Source organism: Dysidea avara, chromosome 13, assembly GCF_963678975.1.
Source record: "Dysidea avara chromosome 13, odDysAvar1.4, whole genome shotgun sequence".
NCBI classification, from domain to species: Eukaryota; Metazoa; Porifera; class Demospongiae; order Dictyoceratida; family Dysideidae; genus Dysidea; species Dysidea avara.
Window position 1 is genome coordinate 7,522,278 of NC_089284.1, and position 26,375 is coordinate 7,548,652.

The 26,375-nt window shown below is 39.4% G+C and overlaps 3 protein-coding genes across 6 annotated transcripts in view; 1 reads left to right on the forward strand and 2 right to left on the reverse strand.

The window, feature by feature from the left end:
- Positions 1–3,893, forward strand: part of LOC136242498 (ephrin type-B receptor 3-like) — an 11,687-nt gene extending 7,794 nt beyond the window's left edge. For 2 of the 3 annotated variants that reach the window (XM_066033930.1, XM_066033929.1), the window contains exons 14-18: positions 1,025–1,132; positions 1,191–1,340; positions 1,398–1,442; positions 3,042–3,190; positions 3,476–3,893. In XM_066033930.1, coding sequence (XP_065890002.1) covers positions 1,025–1,132; positions 1,191–1,340; positions 1,398–1,442; positions 3,042–3,190; positions 3,476–3,761 — 738 coding nt within the window. In that variant the 3' untranslated portion in view covers positions 3,762–3,893. The remainder of the gene's footprint in view (positions 1–1,024; positions 1,133–1,190; positions 1,341–1,397; positions 1,443–3,041; positions 3,191–3,475) is intronic. The other variant, XM_066033931.1, reaches the window with a different exon arrangement.
- LOC136242489 (5'-3' exoribonuclease 1-like) lies at positions 3,819–22,374 on the reverse strand. The gene is made up of 35 exons (XM_066033919.1): positions 22,201–22,374; positions 22,008–22,139; positions 21,857–21,957; positions 20,680–20,887; positions 20,009–20,119; positions 19,785–19,864; positions 19,648–19,735; positions 19,478–19,591; positions 19,370–19,424; positions 19,254–19,321; positions 19,083–19,196; positions 13,242–13,387; positions 13,099–13,188; positions 12,895–13,051; positions 12,642–12,764; positions 12,426–12,595; positions 12,236–12,374; positions 11,925–12,023; positions 11,762–11,865; positions 11,095–11,184; positions 10,657–10,828; positions 9,834–9,944; positions 9,389–9,594; positions 8,790–9,008; positions 8,547–8,736; positions 8,064–8,193; positions 7,336–7,707; positions 7,189–7,278; positions 7,069–7,142; positions 6,722–7,019; positions 6,587–6,668; positions 6,414–6,495; positions 6,247–6,360; positions 4,762–4,896; positions 3,819–4,268 (listed from the first exon to the last, which is right to left on the reverse strand). Exons 1-35 carry the CDS (start codon positions 22,357–22,359, stop codon positions 4,038–4,040), a joined length of 4,854 nt encoding a protein of 1,617 aa, XP_065889991.1. The 5' UTR covers positions 22,360–22,374; the 3' UTR covers positions 3,819–4,037.
- LOC136242562 (EF-hand domain-containing protein D2-like) lies at positions 22,340–24,323 on the reverse strand. Of its 2 annotated transcripts, none has more exons than XM_066034010.1 (4): positions 24,233–24,323; positions 24,020–24,187; positions 23,804–23,951; positions 22,340–22,695 (listed from the first exon to the last, which is right to left on the reverse strand). In XM_066034010.1, exons 2-4 carry the CDS (start codon positions 24,169–24,171, stop codon positions 22,438–22,440), a joined length of 558 nt encoding a protein of 185 aa, XP_065890082.1. In that variant the 5' UTR covers positions 24,172–24,187; positions 24,233–24,323; the 3' UTR covers positions 22,340–22,437. The 2 variants fall into 2 exon arrangements, with proteins under 2 accessions (XP_065890082.1, XP_065890083.1); XM_066034011.1 differs by having other exon boundaries at positions 24,020–24,204; positions 24,254–24,309.
- Positions 24,324–26,375: the final 2,052 nt, after the last annotated feature.

Sequence of the window (26,375 nt, forward strand, 5' to 3'; positions counted from 1 at the left end):
AGCACACAGCTGTATTGTTTCATTAGGTATCTTTCTATATGTGCAGGTGTGTATATGGCATCCAAATTAAGGCTTTGCTTTTTGTATACTAGTGTATACTGTGGTAAACCAGCACAGTAGTGGTTTTTAGAATTCACCAAATTTAGTCCATTGTTTACCTAAATATGTTCAACTTCATTCTGGAATTGCCAACTTACAAAAGCTGCATGCATTCAACATGCTATGTAGTGTGTGACACTTGTACAGCCTCGATCATGTTTAAGGATTGTTTCACACAATCCAGTCATTATGTAGATATCTTGTGATTTGTGCCCAACATGGGAAACCATTTCCCTTCCAGGAAGACATGCTTGTACTGCCACCAGGAACTTGACTCAGTATTGTCATGTTATGACCCACTTTGTAGGGCTGTGAATGTGCTAATTTAACATGTTACAGTACCTTGTCTGTATGTTTGATAACTTTGAAATGCAGACATTTTGTGTGTCATGTTCTGCTGAATTAACCATGTAAAGGTTTCATATTTCAATTTCTTGTTGCAGTCCAACTGTTGGGTGGGACCCTACAAATGTAGTACTTATATGGCTGTAGTTGTAACAGGAATACTATTATTGTATTGTCTGCTGGACGTTTGTTAGGTTTAAATTTGAATAGTGCAATGTTTTCAGAATGTCGTTTTTATTTCAGTAAAGTATACCTGTATCAGAAATTAAACACACCTTAGTATATACATGTACAGCTGGTATACATGTAAAGGCACAGTACATGACCACTCCAACCAAAGTGTACACTTATATAATTATACAAACAGCTTGCATAATTGTATGCAGACAAGTGTGGCTGTGGTTGGTTAGTGAACATTTCTGTGGTCTTGTTTATTTTGGGTCCTGATGTCTGGTTGAAATAAGAAATTTGCTCTTTAATTAGTCTTGTCAAACTAGGATGGGTCTGTATTAGTGACATGTCTTAGGTCTAACAACAGTATTCGTTGGTGCTGTGAGCTAATGTGTCTGTGATGTTATAGGATCTTGCAGCTCGTAATGTATTAGTCTCCAAAGATGAAATGTGCAAGATTGCTGACTTTGGTCTGTCACGAGAGACAAATGACGAAAATGCTTACGACGTGAAGACAGTAAGACACATATGCCACTTGTTCTTGTTGTCATTTTAACGTCATGTGATCCCCACAGGGAGGGAAAATCCCTATTAGATGGACGGCACCTGAGGCTATCCAATATCGCAAGTTCACAACTTCCAGTGATGTGTGGAGTTATGGTGTGTTGTTATGGGAGGTGATGAGCTATGGACAACAACCCTACTGGGATTGGTCCAATCATAAGGTGTGTTGCTAGTGGGGGAGGGGCTACCCTGCATGGGCCTCACATCTTTTGCTATAGGTGCTAGATGAAGTGGAAGCTGGTTATCGGCTAGAATTGCCCAAGGTACAGCTCAGTTAATGAATAAGTGTATAATTTTTTCAAGTCATGTTTTACTTACTGTATTTACTCAATTTATGCCGCAGGAGTTCTGTTAGTTTTTTGGCTAACAATAATGATAAAACCCTTTGGATAGTGCCACACTGCGGTATTATTCGAGGGTGCGCTACTATTGTTTAAAACCTGCTACTGCTAGCATTCTATAAAACATGGTAGTTTTATAACAATTACAATACCTTGCTACTTACTTCTTCTATACAACTTTCACTCAAGTCCTTGTAGCCATAGATATTATCAACCAACTCGTGTTATAGTCGGTTTACTAGCTAATATCCAGAGTTTCAATTGTGTGATAGCCTCTGTGACAGGCCACTATGCCTTCCATAAATCAAAATGGAGTTGAATACTATAGGTATGTGAACACTAGTAATGAGCATCTACAAAAGTAGTGCGGTACTATTTGAGGCAATTAAAATTATAAAAACAAGGATGAAACCCTTTGAATAGTACCACACTGCACTGCAGTACTATTCGAAGGTGTGGCACAAATCGAGTAAATACCGTAGTTGTGACACCTTTTTATTAACAACTTCAAAATGCATAGTTCACTAATAGATTTAGGTTAAATTTCAGGGGTCTAAATACATGTACCCTTGGGACAATTAACTAGTGATTATCAAGGTGCCCTCATTTCAGAGTGTCCTTTTTGATGGGCTTTCTGTACGTGAAAACCAGCACAAACATTGAACATCTAAATCCTTTACCCATTGTACTGAGAGGTGGCTTCACTATTTAAAAAAGTACACCATTCAATTTCAGAAATATCAGTTTACAAAATAGTATGCTTTCATAAAGTGTGGGATGACAAATTGCTAGCATTAATGTAGCTGGCTGCTTTTGGCTTGTCTTATGTGTGGTAATGGCTTCTTTAGTCAACAGTAAACTGCTTCAAAAGGAATTACACAGAATGGCAGTTGAAATGTACTTATTGGTCAATAGGTTTGTCTTAAGATAGAGTTACAAATTAGACAATCCTCTATAGTTCAGTTGTAAAGTGTAACTGGAGCCCCTCACAAGTTAAGACACACAAGCAAAGTCTCCAGTAAATGATACACACACACGCATGCACGCACACACACACACACACACATCCATTACACTACTACTCAAGCAGGTACTGGAGTCAGTAGTAGCGAATCTTCTAGTGACCACCAACAGGAGGTGTGTGCCAAAGAAATGTACATGCTAACACCCTCTGTAATGAGACCACTTGGCCATACCCAGTATTTGGCACATGCTTAATTCAGGTGTTCTTATTGTCACCATCTATACAGCACAGGTACTACGTACTGAAACCTACATGCATTGTGGAAAATATTGCTAACATGGTCCTACACAAAATCCTACCTTCAAACAACTTGGCATGCAAGACCATAGATCTATGGTAAGACTGAGGATCACTTTGGCTGTCCCTTCCTTTGTCCCATTATCAGATAACATGGAGGGGTTTCTATTCAGTTGGTCATGGTGTGCACTATTACTCGTCTTGTAGAAATGTTGAATTATAATTCTATTGTGTGTAACTGATTGAGATTTCTCTTACAGGATTGTCCCCAGACAGTATATGAAGTGATGTTGGACTGTTGGAATCTTGACCATCGACTGCGGCCAAAGTTTGATGAGATTGGCAAAGAGCTAGACGCCCTCTTGAATAACAACTTCCAGTCAACAAGAAGGTACGTGAGACAAGCTAGGTATGTTATGACATTGTCTGTGATTGTTGTATATATCCCATTTAGTTGTAAACAAGCTACTTATGCACTCTGTTATAAAATTCAATCCATGACCTGTCCACATCTTTGCTCTTATATTGTACCAAGTTTTTTTTGTTGTTGTTACAAGTTTTCACATTGTCTTGTACAAAACAAGAGTTAATGCGTTTCTAGTTATAACCATGACAATAAGTGCATCTAGCTTTGCCCAGTACATTTTACCAATCAGGACTAAAATACTCACTACAGCACATTGTAAATTTCTAGGACTAATCGTCTGGCTCCTGGTTCTGGAAATGCTATCACTGCTGGCAACGAGATCAACCCGCTTGACTTTCCAACAGTTGATATGTGGCTGCATGCCATCAAAATGGACCGCTACCTGGAAACTTTTCAGAAAAACAACTTCCTAGAACCTAATGACTGCCTGACACTAACACAAGCCACCCTTATTGATATGGGCATCACCTTATCTGGACACCAACACAAAATCCTGGCCAGTATCCAGGCAGCAAACAGCCGCCTGCAGCGAGAACCATCCTACAAGATCTGATGAATTGTTCACAGTATTTTTTTTTCTTATTCAGTGCATTTTTGTAGAATAAAAAAATCTTTATCATGTTTTTACTGTTGCTGTGATTGTACAGTACATATAATTATAAATAATAATTAGACTTAAAATGTAGTTGCTGTATTTCTAAATACTTGCTAAATCTCTCTTCCAACTATTACAGGTGCTGAATAATTCTTGTGCATCTTATTACAAATTAAGTTAAAATTCTAAACAATATACAGCAATAAAGGAGGGGTAGTGATGAGACAGATACACTTAGGCTTTATGTGTAGGAACTGGCTGTGAAGGAAGAAGTCCCACTGGTGCAGTATCACTGATCGTCTTGCTGTGTGAATTATTAGAGTTTGTCTGAGTTGTAAGGACATCATGTGACTTGGATGGCAGATCATGTGATGCACTAAGTGATGGTGATTTTTGTGGAGTGGTTCTTTGCGGAGGTGAGGCCGTATAAGTTGTAGTATCAGCTGTAAATTTTTTCTTTTGTACCTGCACAAAGACCAGACATGCATGTATTGTAAGTAATTAAATTTTAATATTGTCAACACTTAAGAAATTTAATTTGTACAGCAGCTCCACAAAAACTAGTACTATCAAACAGGAGAACATGTGTTCTCTGGGATAAACAAAAAAAACATGTTTGTGCAACCATATGGGATAATTATTAATCATTTAGTAGGCCTTTTAAAACTATCAAAAAAAGAGAACACTTTGATACGAGCAGACCAAGTGAATTGTAAGGCTTTAAAATATTTCATGTGTCACAGCCTAACACTAAACATTTTGAGAACTGGTTTGTGTGACAGTAACTGTCAAGGCTCAAGTGAATGAGAATGGGCTGGTCGGGCTAGGGCTAGAGTTGAAAGCTGGCAAACTTACAAATAATGCACAACTAAAATTTTTTTAAAAACTGAACGAACAAAACAAACACATGCATACATGGTATCACACAGTATGATTTCCCTAGGGGAGTGACTGTTACCTGTAGTGGTATGAAGGAAGGTTGTACAGAGCTCACTGGTGGCATCAGCGGTGCCTGTGGATGTGCAAAGTGCTGCAGTGGGTGGTGCAGGAAGGGCGGAGAGTAGCCAATAGGGCCAGGTAGGAGTGGCTGCCTCTGCAAGAATAAAAAAGAATCATTAACTTGCAGTTCTGAGTCTTGTACCCAGAGTATAACTACAAAGGATTCGGCTAGCAATACTTACCAAACAGTACAGTAGTACTGTACCGTACTGTTTAAGTAGGAATCCCCCGAAATGACGTGCGCCACCAAAAATATTGCCCTTTAAAAACCAGCTTAGAAACTTCTTATGCGACAAAAATCACCTTTACGGAATAATATTAGTCCATCTAGCATCAAATGTAGCATTAAAACCAAGAAAACACTTACTGGCGGCCGGATATAGAATTTTTTTTGAATCATCAAAACTCGAAATTTCGTCTCACTCACTGACCACAGTTGCAAGCCTAGAGCCCAAACAAAGCAGTGCACAGTCACCATTTTATGCCACAACAACAAACTCACCAGTGGGATGTGCCTTTTGGGGTTCCGACAAGTGTACGCCCTGTGCGCCTTGTCTTTTCTTTTATCTTCTGTCAGGCTGCTTGTCTTCTTCACCATATTGAGGCATTAATTTCCATATCAACACTTTCTTTAAGCAGCATAATAGATGCCACAAAATTATTTAAGGCGCTTAGACTACGCTACTGTACGGAGGTACCGGTACTCCATGATAGGTCACAACATCACACCCATTCTTTATTCTACATATTATCGATCTATCGTTTGAGACCACAATGACCACACCCCTTTTACGCTAGCTGTATTTGTGACCACACACCTTCAAGTTGGTAGGCTGATTCAAGATAATACTATGAATCGATCGAAACCACAATGACCACATCCCTTTTTGGGCAAGCACACATCTGTCCAGGCTGACTCAAGATACTCTAATACAGCAGTCACCCTAATAGAACAGTCACCCTAATAGAACAGTCACATGTTTATAGCTAGCTGTATGCTTTAACAAAAAAAACTAAAACTAGTATATTAAAAATTATAAATCCAAGCGATAAAAAAGTAGTGAAATAAGAGATGAACAATGGTAGCTATTGCAGTATAGCTCAGTGGGAAATCCCTACTTTGGCATGGTATAACGTGTTCAATGCCAAAGTAGGGATTTAATGCCAAAGTAGGATTTCCCACTGAGCTATACTGTAACAGCTACCATTGTTTATCTCGTTTCACTACTTTTTATTGCTTGGATTCCTACTTCATTTTTAATTTATAATTTTTAATATACTAGTATACCCTACCATATCTAGACTCAACCATGATATACACAGAAGGAAGATTCTGCTAATATGGACACTTAAAATGAGCATAATCCAGACTTTTTAATTTAAGGAGACACTTTTGGTTGGTCCTAACTATACAGGTTCCATTGTACATGCAGGTGGGGCTCACCAGCATGGCTAATGCAACAGCAGCAGCACTGCATTTGGCCATGTACTCATCCGTGCTCGGAGTACCCCGGTAGACCCCCAATCCTGGTAGCTCTACCACTCCAGTGTAGAGACCCTGGTGATGTCATGAGGTGTGGTCATATGAGCTGGTGGGGGCATGTTCCTTACCTGAGGATCATTATGGATGGTGGCCACCTTGACTGGTGGAAAACCATAACTGGTAGCAACATGCTGTAGTTCTGCTACAGGACTGTAACATAAAGAATTAATAATGTAAACTAATACATGCACACACACACACACATGCACGTACACGCATGCACGTACACGCACACACTTACTTCACTTGTGGTCCATTAGGATGACGGGATGCAGGGTTAAACATCATCGGTGACCTGGGTAACCAGTAGTTCGGTGGAGTGCCTGCAGTAACACCACACACTATACCACACTGAAGGGGTGTGGCTACACAATACCTGCTCCCATTGGTAGAAAATTGTGTGGTGGTGAAGGGTAATACCCCTGGCCATACATGGGAGGACGGGGCTGAACACCAGAGAACAAAGCCTGCACAGGAGGGGACAGCCCCTGTGTAGGAGTTGACTTGGAATAAGTGGGTGTAGCTGATTTGCAAGTAGGAGTTGCTGCTTTGCAAGTAAGAGTTGCTGCTTTGCAAGTAGGAGTTGCTGCTTTGCAAGTAGGTGTGGTTGAAATATGGGCAGTTGGTGTACCTAAAGTAGATGTGGGTGTGATCCTCTTTTGTAGTGGTGGTGACTACAATTGTGATGCATAAGATGAATACCAATTACAATTAATGATTTACTTCAATCTTTGCAGCTGCCGCAGCAGCAAAAACAGCAGCCACTGAAGGAGTGAACTGGGTAGCATGAGCAGTTGCTAGGGGATACAAGTTTATCAACAAGATGTCAGAAATATGCCTTACTTGATACTGACGTTTGTCCACTACTAGGTGTCCCTGTAGTTACTGCACTTGTGACACTGTTGTTACGACTATTGTTTGTTGGTGTGGTAGCTATGGAGTGTATTATATAGAAACAATGACACCACATAAACAAGGTACCATTCTTACATTTATCTGAAGGTCTCCTCAACAGACGCACTTCAGCCTTATCTGGTGATTTGTACAACTGTTTACGGTTTTGTCTCGGTGGTTTTTCTGAGCTGCTCTTATTTGCTCTGTCTGGAGTCTTGTGGGAGAATCCATAATCCACTTGTTCTGCAGGCTGGAAATTGTGGAATGTAGCCTGAGGTAGCCACTGATTGCTGTGTAAATGTCTCCCGCCTTTTTTCTTAGCATCCAGTCTTCTGCCATAAGATATGTTGACAAAGGATGATGCATTAAGACAGTATGCTCTGCCGGCACTACAACGCCATGTGTGCCCACCAAGAAACGATTCATCAAACACAATCTCATATTGTTGATCGGTACCATCTTCAGAAGCTAACAAGAATAAATGAAGGTCAAACAACTGCCATAACTCTTGTACTACATATAAATCGTGTGTGTTTGTGTGCGTGTTTTGTGTGTATGCGTGTGTGAGTAGTGTGTGCATGTACATGCGTGTAGATGCAGTGAGACATGCCAACTGTCCACGTTTCATGTAATGGGTGAGGGTTCAGGTGGGAAAGCCCACGCCTTCACCTGTGAGGCACGATACAGCCTCTTGTGGGTGTCTGTGCTGACTCACAGCACCTGAGAATCACTGGGTAGGTATGACCATGCTACCACAGTACAACATAGCTGAAAGCTTTGTGTTTGTCATGTAGTGCATGCATATCAGTGCCTACACAACTCACATCTAATCCCAGTGATGGTACCAGATAGACCAAATTTCATCGGATGATACAACGAGACATTCATGACACGATCAAGAAGTTCATGAGTGGCTTGTTGATCTACCAACACTCCAGACTGTGCTGTGGTAGGCTACACAAAACAATGAAAACACAACTACATAACAAAAGTCATACAATGACAGATTTGACTGTGGTGTATATTCTGTCATTGAAACTTGATTATGTTTACATACTATCCTACTAGGGGCCCCTGAGGCTTTGTTGAATGGAGAGAAAAATACCAAGTGGTAACTGCATCCTCGGACAACTTGCAACCTAGGCAAGTGCCTAAGGAGCCACACAGACCACAATTCAGTAGAGGGCTGATTTTGAGCATCACAAGCCCATCTTTATCTACTTTAGGTTCTAGTTAACAGTATAGTTTGCAGATGAACATTTTGAAAGATGTACATGGATTCTCCACATAGCACTACAAACACACACCTTGTATAGTAACCATGGCTTCACTTTCATTTTTATTGTCTTTGTGACATCTTTTAGTTGCTCAGCAACCAGCCTCTCGATGGCTGTAACTTGTGGAGCATCAAGAGAATGACTACCACATTTGATTGGCTGTAATCCGTGTGTTGGTAATGCCTTCACCCACTCCTCTGCTCCTATCAATGTCTCATCACTGTAAACAAGTAATACAATATGACATCACAGAGGGATCATGTGAGCAATTACCTTGAGGCAGAAGCAGGGAACAGGTGTTCTTCAGTGTACATGTTTTGACTGGAGTTCTTCTCTAATAGTTGAAACATGTTAGGAAACTTTTTCATATAACTTTTCAAAATGTTCAAAGCTGCCTCAGAGTACAGCCACATTCCTTCGTAGTGTCTGCAGTATCCCGGCAACTCCAGCTGACGTTTAGAATACTTAAAACAAAGTCCAATATCTCTCCGTCTATGGAAAATGTGGTACACACACAAATTCTATGTAATAACTAAATATATGATTCCCATCTAAAGCAGTAGAGTGTAAGACAATTTCTAGGAAGTAGCTTGAGAAGTGCTACCATTAAGTACCTGCACCTTTAAGACTTAAAATGCTCTACTCTTTCTTGTTTTAGAAAATCCCTCCCACCCCTCTAAAAAAATAGGCTACCGTATATAGCAGGCTTTTTTTATTCAAGGGTGCCAATTTTATGAATGCTCAGTTCATGAAAATATTACCCATGAATTTCCAGGCCTTGAAAGACTGATTTCACAAAACTGTAGGATACAACATGTAAATCATTTTCTGGCCCCTCAAATATATACACTACATTAACAGTTATTTCATACCGTCCACCCTTGGTCTCCTCACAAGAACAACTGCTGGAGATCCGGGACAGGACGAGGTTGGAGACACGCAACTTATGACACACTTCCTGAGAGGTGTAATATTTTTCTGCCAATTCCCAGTTTCCATATATGGTAGAGAGGTCAATGTCTATGTGTGGCTTGGCCCGCACATGGACACGGTCCGTTTCCATGTCAACTGAAACAACCTGCATCAAAGCATGACGTAATAATATTAAGGAGAGTCACAGGTGTTCTGACATGACTTCCAAGTAGGTACTTAATGGAAAATGTGTGATAAATTTCCCCAGTCAGACAGAGTGAATATAGTTGCAATGAAGACCCTTAACGGGAGGAGGTAAGGACCCACTCACTCACTCACTCATTCAACTCACTCACTCCACAATATTCTTATTCACACCCACTAAAGATATAACAGAGTACTCACATCAGCCAGGGATCCATAGTAAGATGGAGCTAGCAGTACACACTGTAATCCTTTAGTGTAGACTGTGTTGAGTGGCAACTGTTGTGATCCTGCGTCTTGAGGAGTAACCTCCTGTAAAGGAGAACACATGAACCATAATTACATCACAGCATTATTACTGTAGGTCACATATTTTGTTATAGAATGGTCTTACTGTAATTGCAGGGCTTGCTAACACTCAAGTAGTACACCTAGTAACTGCAGTGGAAGACCTTTGTTCTGTGCAATTTAGTTATTTATATACCACATATACTGGTACATTGATCTTTTAGACTTGCACAACCCAGTCAGTTAGTGGTCCATTTTCCTGTGTATCAGCTACGTCTAAGGTCTAATACCTGAGGGTCAAATTTTTAATATTTGGCTTTGTTAATGAAAACATTTCTAGAGAGAGCCTTACATCATTGACCTAAACAAGTGTTAAAATAACAAGTTTGACACAACACTAGGTTACATACTTAACTACAGTCTATAGAAGTGTCTGGGTGTGGCATATCTCTGAAGGTGTTGCTAAGGATTGTATAGTCATTTAATAGGCTATCACACAAACAAGAGCTTCAAGTGAGGGTGTTCATGTTGTAGTTATGGAAACGATAGCAGCCACACATTCACTAATACCACAGTGACGTATGAAAACAAATTGCCCATGTCACTAACAGCAAGAGTTTATAGCATATACAAACACTTTTTAAAAAAAACTTTGGGGCATTTCTACTAAAAGTTGCAGGTTTTTGGTAAGAATGCACATATAGAAAATTCCCTAATCTTTTACAATTGTTATTACCATGACGACATTTTGATATGCATAATAGCTGGAGCCAGATGACCACTGTTTCTCCAAATGAAGCACACCCTTTTCTCCAGTTTTCACAGACACATATCTGGTACCAACTAGTTTCTTAGCCTCAATCAACACCTTAATCTCACCAATGGTGATGCCACGACGATGACTGTACCTGAATACACAAAACCACTGTCCTTATCACTATGGTAAAAAAATGCAGGAGAAATTTATTTAAGCACTGCATGAAGAGTAGGCATGTGCATGGTAGAAATAGTAATACTGTAGGGCACGCCTCTGTCATGTTCTCAGTAGTTAGGCCTATGAACTAATACCAGTACTTGTTGCAAATTAAATCACCAAAAATTTCACTTGGGCAAACAGACTTTAAAATACTTTGGCAGTGCTTAAAAAATGTCCTACTCATCTACAAGGGCTTACTGGTGTGTTATATCACTGCAGTACTCCTGCCACTGTTTGGACTCCTTATCGTTGTGCTGTCGCACTTGTAATGGATGATCAGAATAAATCCTGCAAGCACAAAATGTGACTAGTCGGATACGCAAGTACTTTCAATCATTCCATGTAGCTACCAACATAACGTAACTTCACTGCTAATACTTCACTGCTAAACTAGCTAGAAACTTGATAGCTCACCCTAAATCAATACTTCAGCCCTAAGACATCTGGATTTCAACTATACACCCATGGTTTGGTGTGAATTAAAATGTACACAACATTTTAAAAAGGTACTTCAATAGAACAGTCAATTACTATAATAGAGCAATCACTTTGGGTGTTCTGTTATCAGAACAGTTGGGTGATGCAATCCTTGCAATGCTTAAGGGCTTCTGAGACCTATGGTATGAAAACTTCCCAACATCATTGATCTAGACATGGTCCTGGGATTATGCAACCTCTCTATAATGGACACTTTGAGATTGACACGTCGTTGCTGTAATATAGAGGTCTACATAGACTCTTGGAGCAACACTTACTCTTTGTTATAAATATTTGAAATTTTTATCTTGTGTTTATTTGTGTCAGAGAACTTGTTCCATTGGAAATACGCAAATATAGTCAAGATACAGTAGCCACGCTCACTCACTTTCCTTCAGCATCAGAAACAGACACAACCAATGCCTCAACAAGAAATGGCCAATCAACATAACATGTTCGGCCAACCAGATCGTCTGCAATAGTTTTCAAATTCTATGACAACAATTTCTAGATGTAACAATAGTGTTATGAGAATACTCCTAACTACTTACCAGTGGTGTGTCATCATTAGGGGGGGTTAGAATGACACACATGTTGTACACTCGACTGGCCACCTGGAACACCTGCACTCCACACTGCTGAAGGCGTGTCTGTGATAACATGTGATACAAGCTTGCATGTAAGAGTATTTGTACAGTGTATTGCTCATATGAAACATGTTACTTTCTCAAAGTACAACATTACTGTGAGCTTCGCAGATTTCTTAAAGCCATGCAACTACAAAATTAGCTATGAGATTTATGTAATGTATATAGAAAATTGTACATGCACAGTACAGGTGTACCACCATTAGCAATAATACCTCAAATGTTTTATGTGTGAAGGATGGAAATCCTTTGAAAAGCCACCGTGTAGTTGCGGTATCCATGGCAGCAGGGTCCTTAGCAACAGCACCACCATTATCAACAGGTCCATAGTGACCAGCTTCAAACTCATCACACCTGGGTCAAGGTTGGCATGGTAACAACATCACCATGAAGATAACACCTTACTTTGTTTGACATTTAATATCAGGAAATTTACCCACCAACGAAGATGAGAAGTTGTACGGTTTCATTTCTCCATTATATTTCATTATTAAAGTAGTACCAGCAGCATTGCGTTGTACCTCCTCTGTTGATAGCTTGCTTTCCTGGGGCTCCATGGCTTTTAGCAACCGTTCCTGGACACAGGATTAACAAGAATATGTACATACAACCTTACCATACCTCATCAATAAATGGTATCAATACTACGGCTTCCCACTCCTGTCGTTTGCCGTTCAGGTCGAGGGAGAAATCCAATGGGTAAAAATCAATAATTGGAGATGACTGCTCATTCACCATCAGGGGCTATGTGGTTATTGTCAAGGAGGAAGACATATATTTAAAAGCTTCCACTATGGAAACAGGAACCCTTAAGTGCCGCAAGGTGCCTTGCGGTGCTTACGGGCTCCTGATGGAAACCACAATGAATAAACACCTGGTAGGCTGGTGGTAACAGTTTCTTGCTTGCAGGAGGTAGGACAGCCAACAGTTGTTGAAAAGGCTTAAATGGAACACCCAAATCGAAGTTAACGTTAATGCTAGCAAAACTCTTCAAGTCAGAAACAAATGGTGCGTAATGGTAAGGATAGAACCTGTGGAATGGAAAACAAGTAAAAGATACAAACTCAATACTGCATACCAGCTCCAGGAGGGTACACCGGTATAGTAGTAACGCAGGATCCACATGATAGCAACCACATAACAGGTTGATAACTCACTCAACACATCCCTAGCAACAAGGTGATTATCACATATAGGTGTAAAAGAATCTACGATCCCTACTTGTCAATGTTGGCAAATCCAAACTTCTCCTTGTAATAACCCTCCTTGAACTGAGCTATTTCTGTTAACATGCCACCATCAATTTGTTCCTCCTCATCATCATCACTGTCAAAGAAACTCTCCAAATCATGCACACCAAGATCTCTCTAAGAAAACAATTTACAAAAATTTTGTAGTACTGTATGCATACAATAGTAAATCAGTTACAATAACTACATGACTTTTACAAATAGATGACAAGAAGGAAGCAGATTTACTTTTAATCACCCCCTGGCACTACATACATACATACAGAGTAAATGCAAAACTTTTGCGGCTAATACTGCAAACTCTACACAAAAGGAACAACAGACATTACTGGCCTGGATACCAAGGTGTTGGGTCCCATTATGGTAGGGACCAGAAAATAAGCAAAGCATAAATGATGTGATGGCCTGAAACAAGATGAAGCCTAAATCATCCTTAACACAACGTTCAGCAACATGTACCACCATTTCCCATTGTCAAGTGCAATGTTGTACTGGTACCATATTCGGTACCAAGCCAAATGCACAAAACAATGACAAATTAACACGTTTACACTTGAAGAGAAACAAGACACAAAGAAGGACTAAGTCCACAGCCCACACATTGTATCCCTTACAGTACACGAAAGAGCTTATCTTAGGCTCAAGTGACATCTGTGCAAAAGCAAGCCAGTAGCATTAGCCATTACCAAGCTCCACTTGGCTGAACACATCATCAGACAACTATTACTGTCAAGTCAATGTGAAGGAAACAAAAAGACTGATTTCTAGCCAAAAAGTACAAATCTACTATTCTACTAGTACTATAGCACTTAATGATTACAAGTATAAGAAAATTTTAAACTAGAGTAGGGATCAACTAGAATATAGTGCACCAATAAAAGTACTGAAACAAGTTGAGTTGGTACATTATGACAGCAAATTACTATAACAAAAGAAGTGAATATCCCTACTGTGCTGTGGAGTTTCCGTAATTAAAATGCACAGCACGGATATTCACATCTTTTGTTACAGTAATTTGCTGTCATAATACTCAAACTTGTTTCAGTACTTTTTATTGGTGCACTATATTCTAGTTGATCCCTACTCTAGTTTAAAATTCCTAATTTTTTCTTATACTTGTTTCTGTTCTTTTTATAGAACTGGTGATCAATCTACGTAACTAGTTTGTTTCATGAATTGATGTAGCAATGGGAAGTCAATCACAGAAGACGATATCAATTTTTCGTTGAACATAAATTGTATTTTTGCACATAGATTAGTGTACCGATATTCTACAACAATTGATTGATTTATATGTATTAAGGTTTAAGACAAGTGTAGTACAGGAAATAAATAAGGGGCCTAGACGCAGGGGTACAAAGAAGTTTTAAAGCAGCTGGAGCCCTGGAAAGGCAAACACACACACACACGCACACACATCAATTATTAGAATTAATTAGTTTAACAGATCTGACAGATCCCACAAGTTCTGAGAAGTGAGCATTGAAAATTCTGTATAACTTGAGCAGGGTATTGCAATTCTGGCAGCTTGATCAAACAATGGCTTAATAGATCTGGATGGTAACTTGCATGCACAAGTCAGCGTCACAGGTGTAAAGTGTCCAAAGCAACCAATCTCAATTGTAACAAGCTGGGCATACAGGCCAGTACATCAGTGTTCATAGAATGAAATACCTTAGTACAAAGAACTTACACACACAGCAAAGCAGTACGTTAAGAAATGAATCGTGCCAACTATAATCAGCACATCCCTGTTCCACTTTGCTAAGATACTAATTTTCTCAGTCTGTGAATGCTATCCCACTAGGGACCTGTGAGAAGGCTAAGAATGAGTTCTTATCCACCCATCATCTGGAACAGTCAGTTGAACTCAAACACACAAGAAACAAACAATTAGCCGGTATTCATAGAATGAGATAGCTACCCTTTAAGAAATGCAAGCAATTAAACTGTGCCAACTAATCAGCATGTACCTGTTCTACTTCACTAAAAACAAGTCTTTATCCTACACCTGTTGTCTGGAACAGTCAGTTGAACTCAAACACACGAGAAACAAACACACCTGCCAGCACAGAAAGTCGAGCAGCGCGTACTAAATAAATTATTAGCAGGAAGCCACTACTGATGCATTATCGCAAATAAATGAACACCTTGCATTGTCAGCAAAAAGAACTGGGTACAAAGGAAAGTCCATGATGTGTGTATTGTACATACTGCGGTTGATGAAAAGGACCATCTCAGGACAAAACAATGTCGAACAGTGAAGAAATCAAACCTGCACTTTGTGATATGCTGTGAGTGCTAGTTAAATATGGTCACAGACTTCACTTGTACAGTTGTACTGTGTGCACACCTTGTTGCTAGCAGAATTGGGGTAACTAGTTACTTTGTAACTAAGTTACATAACTAGTAATATAACTAGTTACATGCTTTGTAACCAATAACTTGTAACTAGGAGTAATTATGCTTTAAAAGCAAGAACACTTCAATTTTTGTGCCATATATGCTTAAGTAGTCACATTCTGTATACTGCTCTTCATGATTATGCTTGAGTAACAAATGTTAACAATAATTGAAACTGAGCTGAAATGGCCACAGAAATATTATTTTCAGTGCACATATTTATTACATGCATAGCTGAGCATGTTACAAAAGCTAAAAAACAAGCACAATTTATATTATGAAAGTAACTAGTAACTAGATACTTAGTTACCTTTTAAAAAGGAAGTTACATGGGATAAAAGTAATGAATAACTAATGAGTAACTAGTTACTTTTCTGAAGTAACGACACCAACTCTGATCTGCTTGCTAGTATAACAATGTAATGAATGATGTTGGTATCGTAGATGAGTGAATGGCGGTCAACACTCAATTGCATTTATGTGCATGCTACAAAATGGCAGTACCATACGTAATATATGCACTTTGAGTTGTATTGCAACATAATTTCAGCACTAAAGAAACTAAAGATAAAATATCCCTAATCTTGCAGTGTTTTAACTCTAAAACTAGCAGCACAGTTATAATCCTAATCTTGCATGGTCACATTTTTCAGCCCCTCTGTAATATGGTCAGTCCCGCTTTGTAGTTGCTGTTGCTGTGGTATCATATGCTCACATCTCCCCTGAAGTTAAGGCATGTTTCTCTGCATCCGTTGAAGCTCCAAAAGAACTGCATTGTGGTAATTCAGTGTAGACCCACCAATAGAGCCTTGATTAAAACCATCAACATTAACAGCAATGGACTCCAAGCGTGCCACCAACGGTACGCCAACAAAGATGGCATTTGGTTGTTGCCCATGTGTGTACAGTTGGTAAGTCATTCCAGCAGCTATCACTCTTGTTGACTGCGTACCTTGATTCGGACCTACACCAGTCTGGAATTGTCCATGAGCTCTCCCCATAGTAAGATAACCGTTTGTCCCGTCTTGGACATCTCCAAACTTGACTCGGTTAGTGTTACCTTCAACATGACGATATTGTCGCTGTGATGTGAGAAATTTCCAACAGCAAGCCACAGTCAAGATTAAAATCTGCTTGCAATCCGTAATGAGTGGAAAACTGATCACTAAAATCATCTCTCCCAGCATCTATCCCAACAAGGTCCCCAGGAGCATTTCCATGATTCTCTTGCGTGCACATTGTGAAAAGATCGCTGAGATGAATTAGACACAGATAATGCAACTGTGGCCTATATATGACAGGAAACTGTTCTGACCACTGGTTTTGGTAGAACGTTTACCACAGAATATTTATATGTGGTAAGAATCAAAGGTCAACAGGTGAAAGTGAATTTTGTCAAAACAAACATGTTTGTCTGTACTGGAGCTGGATCAAGTACCCAATTATTGATACCATTATGTCAAGCAACAGTAGTTCTTCATTGTAATGACATATGAACTTCCAGTTTGAACTGTTCAATACAGCAGTCTTTAGTCTCTTAACGCAACAAATTTTAATTATTTCACATTAGTGAGCATCGTGCTATAAGTGAAATTGCAAAGTGCACCAATTATTACAAGAAGTACGTATTATTGGCACCCTGTACTTCAACGATCGACCAATTATTGGCAGACTGTGCAAATTCATTAGTAACTCTCTGGTTCTTTGTACCTGAATATCTCTCAAATAGCTGGCCTCATCTTCATAAAACTTTGGAGTTATCCAAGGACCATACACCCCACAAAAACTTCACATTAGACTTAAAAGCATATACTGGTTTGCAATACAAAATTATCTTCATGATTAGCCAGCATAGCTTGTAAAGCACTTTAACAACAATAATTACTGATTATAAGAAATGTTTTAGAGGGTGTAACAGCCCACAGTGTTAGTATATACTTTACAAGTGCCAATAATTGGTACCTGCCGATAATTGGCAACTTACACTGATTATTGGCTCCTACAATCAAGTCAGTGATTGGCTTTTTATCAAGAAAACATACTGACATCAGTTCACCAAATATGTTGTTAGACACTGATAAATGATAAGTGACCAGTACTTATCTGAGCTTGTGCACTCCAAAACTTAAGAAGATCAACACTTCATCGATCTACACTGCAAAGTGCACTGGCTTGCTGGTATAAGGTCGGTGATGATGTCTTCTTAGAGGATTAAACCACCATTACTACAGCCTGTACATATGATTCTTTCCAGAGCTAACTAGTGGATATCGATGCCAGTACCAACCTTACCAACCTAACCAACCTCTGACTCTTCCTGAACTTCTTCAGGAACAGTGCTTCACAAATCATGCAATAAAGGCTGTAATGTAACACTTAAAAGTATTCAGACTATTGCTCTGCATGCCATTAACATGAAACTCTACACTAACCCAGACAGGGTGGTACATGATGGTGCCTGTATACACTCACCTTGGCATCTTGTAAACATCTTTATGAATCACAATTTATATAATGTATTTTTTTAGAACTTTGGTACAAGTGATGCTATCACAATAAGATAGTTACTTCCCATTGAATTTAACTTTTTGGCAAAACAAATACACTATATACACACAAATACGATCAAGTTACTCTAATAAAACAACCACCGAAACCACCTTCTAATGTACTAAAATGGTAGCCATGTTGAACATACGATGGAAAGCACAACACAATCAAGTCTAGGAGCCATAAAATAAAAGGATTGATCAAGCTAGGCTGCAGCCTGCTGCATGAATGTGATACAACCATGGAGACCATTAAATAGTCAATCACAGATGTACAATTTCAACAGCCAAGCCTGCACTGTAGAACAGGTGCTACTGGTACCAGGTAACAGGTGATCTTCTGTGCTCTGCCTTACAATGGAACAAGACTTACAGTAATGATGACGGATGGTGGAGAACATTTATAGCAAATGTAAAATGACCTTGATATATCGCTGTGAACATGTAATGCATTCTTCAAAAAAATTTACTAGCACTTTTATGAGTAGCACGATTCTACTGCCATACTCACCTGCATGTCGTACCCCTAAACAATACCAGGAATTAAAAAAGGCTTCATGGTTACCAACTCTAGTACTGTTGATCTCTTGTTATTTAGCATCACCAAATTCTAAGAAAGCAGCAAAAAAAATAAAATAAACAAATAAACTATACAGCCTTATTCGGGGTAAGCAGGTCCTTTGATGTTCTCTTTTTGAGGTGTTTTGTACATGTGTGGTAAATGCCAAAGGCTAATGAGCGTCAGCAAAAACAAATGCAGGCTTTACCCAAACACCCACACACTGCAAGTACAAATAATGAACCAGAAGAACGAGTTATCAAATGGAAACAAGACAAAACAGGAGTTCAACAACACTCACCATTAGCTTCTCCAGCACAGCTGGATCCTCTGAAGCATTGTCCCGCTTTTTTCCAGTTTTTGCTTGGAACCATCTCAGGTCACCAATTTGTCCACTGAGATAATCTGTATCAAACTGTTAACAAAACAAGTTGTCATAAAACATGGCTAGATAAAAGAGCACACAGCTCACTGATGACAATGACTGTAGAAATATTTCAAATCTTGTCAAGTCCAAATTCCCACCATCATTGATATAACCTAGCCAATCAAATTACACAAATATACACCCATATAAGGACATCATACCTGTCAGTGTAGGCAACACTTCCTGATACTTGGAATAGATGTAAGCGAGGGTGTCCTGATGGTGACATGAATATAGGACACATAGTTGTCAGCAGGTTATTCCTTCACCTGGTGAATATGGAAGTTGGGCAAGTGTGGAATGAAATCGTTACCCACCAGGAAGCCCATCAACACCCAGTCATCTATTATCCTCTCCAGATCATATGCAAATGGCAGTTTCTCCTAATGATGGTGTAACATAGCATCACACTACATCACGAGACATCAAAAATTGTTACCTTGACGACAGAGAATTCCATGTCAATGTATTCTCTTAGCAATGAGATGTGTAGCAAATGAAATGTTGTACAATCAGGGCCAGAACTCCTGCAGACAAAATTTGTTAGACATGGGTACATAAGTGAGAGGTACTAACTTTGAAGCTTTTCGGCCAAATTTGACCTCTTCTCTGAGTAGTGCAAAATACGGCTCATGTGATACCAGCCCCAACATGATCTAATTACAAGTAGGAATAAATTACTTAACAATTAAACTTGGTCAACTAGGAGTTTTTTTTATAGACTACAAAAATGGTACATGCAATATGGCAATACAACATATTGACTAATAATACAACTACAACAGTACAACATTACACACCAGATCAGCATCCAGTCCATACAGACAATGTCTTGTACTAGGGTCATAGTCTGATCTGGTCTTCTGGTACCGAATATACTCCATAATCTTGTGCTCTCCTTCACCTGGTATCTGTGAAACAGATACTTATGACTACAGTACCATAAACCCTTTTTTTAAAAATGGGGGCAGGCCCCATGAACAGACTGAGACAAAGGATACAAAGCCACAGAGCTTGGCTACCCTTGGACCCCTTGGAAGCTTAACTACACGTCAGCCAGTTGCAAAGACTTGGTGGTATTGATACCAGCTGCCACTGATAGTGCTGTTCATGTGTTACAACTGACACAGGACCTGGCAAGCGCCAGCTTTTCTTACATTTGTTGACAAAACAAAAGCTTTATCAGAGGGTGAAATGTAATTTAACATTAATATTGTCATCCTCATGCTTGCATATAAACCATCAAAAGACCTGCAAAAATAAATTTCCAACTTCTAGGTACCATGTTCACAGGTACTGGACTACTGGTACTTAAGTACACTGAACTCCTTGATTTCAGCAGTTATACAAAAGTTCTTGTATTGTACTTTAGTAACAGACAGTACTTTTATGTGCACTTGGCTCCAGGTGTAATGTGTTATAAAGGTTAGTGGGAGGGAGGGGACAGCACTTTGCACAAAGTAACACTCACATCTTGGCCTGACAGTATTACAGTTACTTGCTGCCACAGTGGATCATTGGTTGTCTTTTGGTGGACAAAATATTTCAACTGTTTGTGCAGTTTCCACATGAACTCTGTGCCGGGTGTGATGCAGTTGGAGTCAAACCGTTCCTCTGTGGGTAGCACCTGACCACGAGAAGTTGCTTTGTCCATAACTGACTGTGCCTCTCGTGCTGACCTGTGGACATATATACATCTTGATACACACACGTACAACGAAAGTTGATAAGGAACCACTCTACAATGGAGGCCTTATAACCAAGAATGGTTTGGCATATTATAGCTGCAATATAGTTTTTCCCCTTTAGAGGGTAAAAAAATAAGTACCTCTTTGTCCTCACAAATAAGGTATTTTAACATAGGTACTGTGGACAGCATAAATTTCAACACAGAAAGCTCATAGCTAAAACATTACCAGAATTTATTGGTATCTGCAGAGTGTGCAATGTAAACCAACTGAAAGTGTAATAATAATAATAAAGTGTGTCCCAAAAGGATATCAGATAGCCTAAACTTTTTTGGAAACTTTTTCGAATTCGCAATGTTGACGGTAACATTTTCAATTCTTTCACGACAAGCCCTATGATGTGGCAAGTACATTCACCAATGTACATATGTACACATACATCATACCAGCCCATATATTGCACACAGGTACAGGCACACCGTATCTATCTAGTCTCGCGTGGCCAGACCGCTTTTTTCCGTGTATTGGGAGGGGAAAAAAGGTCTGGTGCAACTCCCAATAGCTGTTTACTTCTGAGCCGTCCCTGTCTGGGGACGTTAACTGAATAACATTGGCTGCAAAGGAGGCGCCGATGACATCAGTAAGTAAACTCGAGATGGCTTCGATCTGTTTATCCTTTAAATGCATCTAATTTGCTCTGATGTCTCTTTTATAGCGTCTTGAAAGTTCATCGTGTAACAAGACTCACAACCGGACCAGGAGTGTACAAATATTTCATTGTTTTACTGACGTCATGGCACCTCCTTTGCGGCCAATGTTATTCAATTAGCGTCCCCAGAGTCTGGGGGCGGCTCAGAAGTAAACAGCTATTGGAGTTGCACCAGACCCTGTTTTCCCCACCCAATACACGGAAAAAAGCGGTCTGGCCACGCAAGACTAGTATCTATCTATAGTACACACCTAAATCTTCTTCCTCTTTGTTGGTTCATCTTAGCTCGAGGTGCCACACCGTCCACTGCCATAAAAAACACCTTCTGCGGCTTAATAATTCGAAACAACACCTGAAATTCAGGAGTTTCAAATAATGCACACCAACCACTAGAGTGTTTACCTCAATATAATGAAATATATCGCTAAACATCGCCTCTTCTGACAACCTAAAGTGTGGGTCATCGTCGTTAGGGTGTGTACAACTGTGTATAATCCCATTCATGTCCAGGTATAGGTTATCAAAATCTGGGATCTGTGCAGCAGCGGGAAGGAGTAATAAAGCACGAATGGAACTGACCAACGACACACACTACCTGTTGTTGAGCGATGACCTGGCTCAGACAGGGGTACCTCTCACTAATCCACCGGTAGAACTTCGGGATCCCCATGACCCTTAATCTAACACCACAATCGATGTTACTCAGTGCAAGTCCTACTGTAGTATACGGCACCTCGCATTCTAAACTATCCATTTTTTTAACTATACGGAAAAACATGTACGAATTAACCCAACAGATTATAATGTTATAAAATTTAGAAGGTTTTATATGTCATTTCCACATTGATGCCTTCTCCTTAAATGCCTGTTTCCTTTCTGCTGCCTCCTCAGCTTCCTTTCGTTTTTTCTCTTGCTCTGACTTTATTTCATTCTCAAACTTGGCAGCATCTGCTTGTTGTTTAGCCTTTGCCTCAAAGAAGCTCTTAGCACCACCGACTCCTTCTTGGCTAACATCACACACGCTAGCTATCTTAGTTAATCCTGCCACCGTAAGAGTACCATCACGAGCCTTCTTGAAGATCAGCATAAACTAGAGGAATAAAGATCAATTGTAGTCATAAACGTATTAACTATCTCAGCTGTGGTTACAAGTTCTACTGAATAAGTGGGATTAAGGTATGAACAACATAAGATGTACCATTGATTTTACCAAGAATCAACGTTTGTACTATTCTCTGTACAAACACTGCAACAAGTTTTGCCTTTAAATCAAATCAATAACTCTTACTGGTGAATGATGATACAGTGGAGGAGTATTGATAAGGTCAGGTCTTTATACTGTAAGCACAGTGAGATGTTACATAGTATGTTTATTCCCCCATAGACAAACATCACCAAAACGAGATACATGCATTTAATCAACCACATATCAAAATATCATGCTAGAGTGATCATGTGCACTGGTAAAAATTTTTTTCATTAAATTTTTTTCAATATGAATCGCTATTCACCTGTGAAGGCTGACTGCTCCAACTGACTGTTAGGTTTGCTCCAACTTTCAATGGACCTTATCCGCAATGACGTCACAGTCATAAAATGGCGGCGATAGTTGTGGGACTTTCGTAAAATTTGTATGGACGACTATGGGAAGAAAAACTTTTAACAATCATATAAAGAAGATATCGAGCTCTAACCCTCAGGTATGGCTATAAGACATTACAACAAATACGTAGAAGTGATTTTCAGGTGGTTTTCAAACTAGCGCTAGGCTGTTATTCATTCTGTTACCTTATGCAGGTTAGAGTTTGATATCTTCTATCTTGGCTGAGATATCATCGTTCGAAAATTTTCCTCCAATGGTCGCCCATATAAATTTTACTCCCACAACCATCGCAGCCATTTTTACGCTTCTGACGTCATTGCGGATAAGGTCCATAGGTTAGTATGTGTAAATCACAGTTGAGATTGTCTTATTATAGTGTTTGATAATCAACTAGCACTTATACAGGAAGGAATAATATTAGCTTTCCTTGTAGGAACATACATAGTTTACAATACAGAAAAATTGACACTGCAAATCTCATCCTTTTAAGGAAGCATATTTGTCCTCCAACATCTAGTGTCTTTATTAGGAAAATCAGACAGAGCTTCATGTGTCTACAGAGCTCCATGTAGTGTCTACATTACAATGTTCTCACCTCTCTGAAGCTGATTTGTCCATCATTGTCTTCGTCCACCTCCTTTATCATTGCTTTGAGGCCAAGGTGAGTCTGTGGTTCTCCTAATTTCTCCATCATCAACTTCAGCTCCATTAGGTCAATGTAATTGCTTCTGTCAACATCATATCTAGCAGAATTAACAGTTATTGGTTTTAAAAGAGAGGTAAAAATTCACTTCATTTTCTTCCCGCTTACTTTTGAAATACTTTACGGTATTCCTTGATTTCTTGTATGCTAAACTCTTTGAATTCGGCGTAGACTGACTGGCTGACTTTCACCGGCTTAACTTCTCCCTCGTTAACTTGTTGCTGTCTTGCGAGCTTCGCGGATAACTCCGAGTCGGCCATTTCTGCTTTAATCTCACTACAAGTGGTTACAATCTGAAAGTGCAAATGTAGAAATCCTTACAATCTCGCTCAGACTAATAACCTCGCTAATAACGAAACCAGCTGCATTCGATACAACGAAACTGATTGTGGGTTTATATTAATTAACCATATCAAAGAGTTCATAACATAAAAAGAGTTTTTATATTATGAACTCTTGACCATATGCACTGACATTAGTTTTGGTTAGTCAGGAGTTGCCAAGCTGTGTGCACACCATGATCAGGAGTTTGTTCTGTAGTTATGGCATATAGTCACTGACACTGAGAGGATGAGTAAAGAATCACTTTATCGGTTCAGTGTATATCACCTACCTATCAGTCTATATGTGCTGGCCAGCTATCCTGCAGTGCCAGTTCCTTAGCAGAGGTTGTGCACTTATCAATGTCAAGCCCCACCCCTTTTGGTCTCCATATACTGACTGGGCCCCACGTCTGGGGCTTTTGACTGTTGAGCCCACAGAGTCACTACTCTTCACCAGCTCAGCAAATTAAATTGCATAATACAGCAAGGTTGAGTGAAATTGACCCTTCTTATAGTATGTTCACATTGAACTGAATCCTGAAAAACAGCTAAAAATTAAAAGTGGATTTTTTTCAACATAGTTAACATTTAAACCAACCAGATGATCATTGGTAACAGACACAGACACATACGGTTTGGCTCCATTACAAGTTTGGGAAAGGGCTGTAATGGACATAAATGGCTTCCCCATAGGAAATGCATTGTGAAAATTTTGATTGGCCATAAATATTATGTCAAACATTTGATCAAAAAGATTTTGAAATATTTTTAGCGGGTCAAGCAGTACTACAAATGAGCCAAATTTCAAGATTGTGTGTAATTGCATCCATGGGTTATTAAATGTTTATTTTTAGGATTCAGCTCAGCATGAACATACTATAGTCATGGTGGGGGCATAAAAGGAATTTGACAAAGTTTACTGGGGAAATTGACGCCAGCCAGACTCAAATCCCCTGCATTAGTTGCCTTACAGGATTATGAGGTATGACAGGTGTATAAGCATCAGCATGCATGCTGAGTATAGTTGATAATTGAAAGAAGGAGTGAAACGGAATTTTCATGGGTGGCAAAACTCTCTGAGGCAGTCATGTAGCTACTGCATCCACTAAAGTATTGCAATAAAGATTCACCTCTCATAGCGGCCCCCACCTCTTCTCTACCTTCAATTTTGTACAGACAATGGGTGATTTGATGGTGGCATTCACACTGAAATCCATGAACAAGGAAGAGGTAGCCACGATCAAACAAAGTAGGACTATGTGGAATGAGTAAGCCCAGTATCTCACAAGCAAAAATCCACACAATAATTAAAGCAAGGGGATGACTCAGTATATATCAGGCCCAGTATGTATCTTGCATGTGTTTATATTTTACAGTCATGCACAGTTAATTTGAGTTTAGTACCAACCCTGAAAGATTGGTAATTAGCATAATGTATTTAGTGGACTGGACTCACAGACTGCAATCGACAATAATGAAGTGCTGTCAATAAAATTTAATGATAAAATACCACTTCACTTAGTAGATAAGACTTTAGTAAATACATATAGTGCGATTACAGAATTCTCAGACAAGTGCTGTCAAGGTGCTAAACTTGGAATGTATGTTTACAGCTGCTTGCTTTATAGAGCTAGCTTCACTGCCTACAGAAACGCCATACTGTTATATATGTGAGTATATGCATGTACACATAATTATACATTGCTTCTAATCAAACTCGATTCATACCATGATGTTGCTAGCTATAAGTGGAAACAGTATATGACATGATGAATGTTGTCAGCGACTATGGCACAAGACCTTGCAAGGTCATAAGCTTTTTGCTATACCACAAATTATGTTGTGAGATACATATACAATGACAGATGACATGATTATAGTCGTGGCATCCTTATATGCCCTAGAAAACATCACTACATTCATTTTAAAATATTACAATGCACACTCAACTATTCAACTTCAATTAGAGTATTTTAAGAGCATCCGGCCATCTGACCACCACATATGTCCATATTATTAGAGAGAAGATCCCACTGCCAACGTAGCCTGTACAAATGCATCATGTGCACTGAGTCAATTCGTCTTTGATCAAATCAAGTGGTATCTAAACCACCCATTATGTTACCATAGACTGCATGTGG

Bases quoted from the DNA above. Each gene is read 5' to 3' on its own strand.
- LOC136242489 (XM_066033919.1), bottom strand. From the start codon at position 22,359: ATGGATAGTTTAGAATGCGAGGTGCCGTATACTACAGTAGGACTTGCA. The intron at 22,140-22,200 runs GTAGTGTGTGTC...GCTGCTGCACAG, and splicing joins AGGTCATCGCTCAACAACAG to ATCCCAGATTTTGATAACCT. The intron at 19,865-20,008 runs GTGTGTAATGTT...ACTTGTAATTAG, and splicing joins ATGGACTGGATGCTGATCTG to ATCATGTTGGGGCTGGTATC.
- LOC136242562 (XM_066034010.1), bottom strand. From the start codon at position 24,171: ATGGCCGACTCGGAGTTATCCGCGAAGCTCGCAAGACAGCAACAAGTT. The intron at 23,952-24,019 runs GTAAGCGGGAAG...TAATTCTGCTAG, and splicing joins TACCGTAAAGTATTTCAAAA to ATATGATGTTGACAGAAGCA. The intron at 22,696-23,803 runs GTGAGAACATTG...TTATTCCTCTAG, and splicing joins GACAAATCAGCTTCAGAGAG to TTTATGCTGATCTTCAAGAA.